The sequence below is a fragment of the Triticum aestivum genome, chromosome 5A (assembly GCF_018294505.1).
Source record: "Triticum aestivum cultivar Chinese Spring chromosome 5A, IWGSC CS RefSeq v2.1, whole genome shotgun sequence".
NCBI classification, from domain to species: Eukaryota; Viridiplantae; Streptophyta; class Magnoliopsida; order Poales; family Poaceae; genus Triticum; species Triticum aestivum.
In genome coordinates this window covers 488,382,810-488,388,919 of record NC_057806.1, presented here as the reverse complement: position 1 = coordinate 488,388,919, position 6,110 = coordinate 488,382,810, and the positions used below count along the sequence as shown (strand labels likewise).

Here is a 6,110-nt window from a genome sequence, read left to right as displayed (position 1 = left end):
AACGCTTTGAAAAGAAGCTCAACAGGTAGAAGCGGGAACTCATGTCATATGGGGCACGATTGACTCTTATCAACACTATCCTCACAAATCTACCCATGTTTATGTTGTCCTTTTTTGAAATGCCCAAAGGGGTCTTTAAAGGCTTGATTTTTATTGATCTAGGTTCTTCTGGCAGTGCGATGAGCACAAATAGAAGTACATGATAGTTAAGTGGGATATCTTTTGTTGGCCAAAGGATCAAGGTGGTTTGGGTATTGAAAACTTAAAGATAAAAAAATAAGCGCTTGCTTAGTAAATGGCTATACAAGTTGCTTAATGAGGAGGGTGTACGGCAAGAGCTTATTCATAATAAGTATCTATATTCCAAAACTCTATGTCAGGTGGAAGCAAAATCAATGGACTCCCCTTTTGGAAGGCTTGATGAAGGCCAAGTTCTCTTTATTCAAGAGAGATTCTCTTGAGGTTAGCAATGGCCATTCTACGAGTTTTTGCAAAGACACTTGGTTGGGGACAACTTGCTTGCTCTACAATACCCATTGTTAAATAATGTGGTACGTAGAAAAAGAATGAGATTGTGCACTCGATTATGGGATCTACACCTATGAACATCCAATTCAATTAGGCGGGCTTTGACTGGAGGAAAATGGGTAACGTGATTACATTTAGTGTGTAGGTTGATGTTGATCAACTTATCACAAACACCAGATTATTTTCAAATGATGATTGAATACTAATAGTGTGTTCAATACGATGACTGGTGTTCCATAGAAAACATGTTTGGAATATTAAGGTGCCAATTAAATCGCTTGCAAAATCAATGCTATTGCGCTACTATCGCCATTTAGAAACTACCCTACTATTTGCTTGCCTCCCAAAATGGCGGGAGATAGCTGCGATTTTGCAGGAGAATTGTGCATGCAGGCCTAAATTTCGCTGCAATCTTCTCTGTCGGTTAATCCTTTAGCCCATGATTTTAATCGGTCCATGAACCTTAAATATGGCATTGATCTTTATCAAACTGGAGTTACTTAATTACTTATCGATGCACCTCCAAGCCTTGCTAAACAGACTGAATCCGAGGAAACAAACCAAGGCGATTCCCGAGGGGGTTCTCCTTTTTGCCGCCATTCTCTAGCGAGTCCTCTCCTCATGATGGCCTCACGGATATCAATGAGTAGGTGGGTCGATGGAGCCCCGCGTTCAAGTCGTGTTTTCTGTAGGCTCAGGCCGGCCACTTGGTGATCTTTTTTCTTATTTCATTTATGCTTTTTTGGATGTGTTTGTGCTGATGCCCAAGTAGACAACTTTATTTCATGTGTTGCTCTTAAACTTTGTGGTTGCTTTATTTATAAAGCAAGGCGAAAGCATAGTTCGAGGTTCTGTAGGTTTAGGCCTTAGTCGTTAGAATTTTGGTAGGCTGGCGTTGTGGCTTCGACATCAATGACAACGCGGTGAACAAGTGTGCTCTAGATCTTCCCTTGACGTGGTAGCTTCCTTCCTCATCGGCGGCAAATTTAGGAGCTCATACGTTCATGTATTATTAATGACCATATTAGTTCTACATAGCCAAAGAAACCAATGTAAAGCCACAAACATGTTTAAGTATCATCCCAAAACCGAACTTCATCTCTGTTTTCAGCCTTGGATTGGGCAGCGGTGGTGCAATGCGTTGTAGCCTCCATGTGGGTGCCATCTTGGGAGGTTTGGGTTTTAGGGAGAGTGTGGGTGTGGGCGGTGGGCTCTGGACAAGGGCTCAAGCAACGACGGTGGTGTGGAGGTTGGCAGGTGGAGCGGTGTGGCATCTACCACGTCGACGACGACGGTTCTTGGCAGCACGGTGAAGCTCAGTCTTGGCGACAGATGTGACTGGATGGACGAGCGCAGGGTGTCAGCGTGTTTGGCACTGTGGCGGTGTTAATGGCCGGCCGGCCTCACAAGTATAATGCGGATCTCTTTCCTGGAGATGGGTTAGTGGATCGATGGTGGTGGCGGCTTCTGAAGCATGTGCATGTGGAGTACGCTTTGGGTTTGCTGTACCGGGTCTATTCTCCTGGTACGTCATGTGGGTGGATCGGCGGTAAGCCCGGTTCTATATGATGGGGAGTGATGGCATTCCCCATCATCGAGTTTGTAGATTTGAGTGATGGCTTCAGATTGTTTGGTGTATGTTCTTGTCAGATCTTAATTAAATAATTTAATAAAGATGAGTGTGTGCATCTATTGATGCAGAGTCCGGGGGTTTTAGAGGGTGTTTGTTTCCTGGGACTTATTGGTTTAGGGACTTAAAAAAATCCCTATAAGTTCCATGTAAACCAAACAGGAGGGACTTAAAGTGGGCATTTGTGACTTATGAAATAAGACTCTCAAGGAGGGACTTATAGTTGTAATATGGTCTTTTAGTCCATATTAAGTCTCAGGAACCAAACAGGTAGGGACTTTTTAGGAACTTAAGACTTATAAGTTGGGACTAAAAAAAGTCCTAGGACTTATGAACCAAATAGGGCCTTAACCTCCTTTTCGTTAAAAAAATTGCATGCTTCTCATGTGCTTCTTCGTTGCAGAGATGCAATCATGCTTGCGGTGGAGCGTGGTTTTCACTTTTCAGTTTAATACTGTTGAGACTGATTGCCAGATGGTGCAGCAACTATGGGATACGAAAGATGACAAATCTGGAGGAGTTCATATCATAAAGGAGATGAGATCGATGCTCCACTCTTTCCAGGGGTTTAAGCTAGTACTGCTGGAGCAGGTGCTAATTCTTTAGCCCATTTTTTTTTTGCGTGTTTAGCTGTTAAATTTGATGAACTTTCAGTTACGCATGATCTAATCCCTGACCATCTAATTGATTATTGCAATATAAGATAAGGTGCCCCCTAACGAATAATGAGCTTTAGGGCAGTGCTTTCATAAATATAAAATAAAATAAAATACACTAGTATGGCATTTTTGTAGCCCAAGGTTCTTCGTAGCGATAGCTGTTGATGCACCTTGCATCCTGGCATAATCCCAACCATCCAATGTGTAGCTGCCAATTGGTAGCTAGAATCTGTTCCGGCCTCTAAGACCAAAAAGTTGGATCTCCCCACCCACGACTCCGGTATGTTTGGAGAAAGAATTTGACCATATGCCACGATGACGTTGTGATGCATTTTATTCATGGTCCCATGACTCTGTCCATGTTCCTCGGTTGGCCACGGGGGTCATGAAATTGCGAGATTTTTCAACGCGCTACCATGCAAAGATTTCACCGCCATCATCTTCACGGGAGGAGCTAGCTCATGTGGAGGCGCTCCGGTCCGTCTGGTGCTCGCTGTGGACCAAAGAATTAAACCGGGCATCTTGCCCCTACTACAGTAGAAAGTAGATCAATCTCCGTGGAATATAATCCGCATAAAGCGCGGTTTTGGGATTCCCCCGTCAAATTCTGATTTCTGGACCTCCCTTCTGAAGTACAACTTGTTACTTGTGCTAGGGTTCTAACAACATAAAGTTCGCTGCTTCACGTACGTGTTGAATTCTCTTCGTCAGCTCTTCTGCTGTGACCTAGCAACCTCGCAGCATGCACGGAGATTACTACCGCGAACGTGCATGCAGCCACCGCGTGCAGTCTACATCAAACTGGATCCCAAATCTACCAATGGAACCTCTCAGATTCCAAGCACCAACTTGCAGGATTGGAATCTAGGCGGTCTCTACATCAGCACCAGCAATATTTACTCCTTTTCCGCAGCCAAAAAGGGCATCCCAATCCTGATGTGCCGCAGATTCTCTCGGCGCGATCCTTCCTAGCTATACCCAATTAACCCGCCACCCTTGTCTCAAAAAAAAAAAAACCCGCCACCCTAGCTAGCCTATCTCTCTATCTAGTATCTCGCTCGATCCATATCGCGGGCACCGACAAGAAAGGCGAAGTTCTGCATGTGGCCCTGATCGCTACTGCACCCTCCAAGAGGCATGAGCATCTGCTTATCACGTCGATCGGATAGAGCAGCTCCAGAGTGTGCAGACGTAGTCACCAACTCGTCGCCATGTTTCCCATCGGCCCGGAGGACGGCACGTTCGTGAGGAACGACTGGTGAGTGGCCAAACGCTAGCTGTTCGACTTTATTTTGAATCTTATCGCACCCGTAGAAACTTGACTCTTTGCTGCAAGTTCAAGAAAACAAAAAATAACGAGCCATGCATGCATTTGAGACGTTGACGTGTGGATCAACAAATTATGCGTACTCTTATGTGTCGTCCCAAGCGCATCGCAGCACGAGAATCGACATTCCAAAGGAAGCATCTTCGTCCAGAAAAGTTCAGAATCTAATTAGCCTCACTGACCTTTCAATCCCAAAGCCGATGGCAATCACGATACCATTCGAGCGACAAGGCCTGGCAGGGCGGCGCCCCAAGCGCCTATAAATAGCAGGCACCGAAGCAGCACAGCGATCATCAAACCATAACCACCGGAGCTTCTGAAGTGCAAAAACCATCAGCGCTAACTTAGCTCGGTTTCCGAGAAACATATACCAATTCCGATCCAGTTGGAGATGTCTTCTGGGTCGAGGAGCGCATCCCGCAGCGGCGCCAACCCGGAGTGGAGCAAGAAGGAGAACAAGCTGTTCGAGGATGCACTCGCCTACTACGGCGAGGGCACGCCCGACCGTTGGCTCAAGGTGTCCCGCGCCATGGGCGGTACCAAGACGGCTGACGAGGTGCGCCGCCACTACGAGATACTTGACGACGACATCAAGCTGATCGAGTCCGGCAGGGTCCCTTTCCCCAAGTACAACACCCAGGGCCAGGGGGCTTGGAACTGATTCATCAATCAAAGGTAACCAAAACCCAACCTGATCCTCGTGTCTTGTCTACAATTTATAAGTGTGAAGTCAGCATGCAGGTTCTAGCCTAAAGCTATATAGTGATCGATCTCAACTCAATCACTTCTCATAATTAATAACGTTAGACCATGCCCTAGCCTAGCATTTACACAAAACTACCCAAACAAATGGGGGCATGCAGATGCATGTTTCTCACATTGAAATGCAAATATCAATGTAGCCCAGTTCTAAATTTGAGAAGTTGAGATAAGTTAACTTACAAGGTACATCTCTTGTTGTATTTTTTTCAGGAGCAAAGCTTCTGGATTCTGAAGATCCTGCAAACAGGATAACCTGTTGATAATCTAATCCTTGGCTGGGACCATATTATTGAAGCAAGCATAATTATGTATGTATAACGAAGATTGTGGGCACTTGGTTAGGAATAAAAAGAAGAAACATATGTGTGTGTACATAATACTAGGTTTGTAAGGGAATCAAGGGCACTTCTTCTCTCAGACGCTGGCATGTATTTTTCATTCTGTAACTCATCCCCAATAAGTTTTGGAGTAAATTTCAGTGATGTAAATCATCCCCTGTACTTGTGTGTAGTGTTTATGAACTTGTGCTTGGTAGAATATTCATGTTTTGTCTATCTTCAAGATTCGGATGTTTACGGTTGCACTTTACAATTTAGAGAGTGGTTTTTCTACACCCACCCTTGGTGCACCCAAGCAAGAAAACATACCAAAACATTTTGAAAAAATCTGAAGCTTTGTGGGAATGATCATCTACAATGTTAGAGAGGCTTGCAAATTTTCGTGGTCAAATGACATCCGAGGAGCTCTATATAAAAAAGACAAAATGAAATTTTCTTTGGACCACCAAACTTGGCAAGCCTCTCTAACATATCGATCCCTTTGGAGAAAGATGGAGTAGCTAGCTAGGAGTATGACTATGTGGCATCTGATAACTTGTGTACTCTCTTCATTTTTATTTACTTCGCATATTAGCTTTGACTAAAATGAAATTTTGTAAAGTTTGACCAAAGTTTATAGAAAAGAAATATGAAAAATTACAACAAAATCTATATGAAGTGAAATATATTCAATGATGAATCTAATGGTAATGATTTTGTATTGTGTTTGTTAACTGACTTTTTGATAAACTTGATCAAACATTATAAAGTTTGACTTCTCACAAAACTAATATGTGGAGTACATTGTTCGAAGATGCATGACTGCCACATACTTCTGCAGAGTACTTTACCAGCTGCACTTAAAGGAATTTTGTATCAGGCTATTG

The 6,110-nt window shown here is 43.8% G+C and overlaps 1 protein-coding gene across 1 annotated transcript; it reads left to right on the top strand.

Moving 5' to 3' along the window:
- The first annotated feature begins 4,455 nt into the window (after positions 1-4,455).
- LOC123107304 (transcription factor RADIALIS-like) lies at positions 4,456-4,805 on the top strand. The gene has a single exon (XM_044529289.1). It carries the CDS (start codon positions 4,536-4,538, stop codon positions 4,803-4,805), a length of 270 nt encoding a protein of 89 aa, XP_044385224.1. The 5' UTR covers positions 4,456-4,535.
- The last annotated feature ends 1,305 nt before the right edge of the window (positions 4,806-6,110 follow it).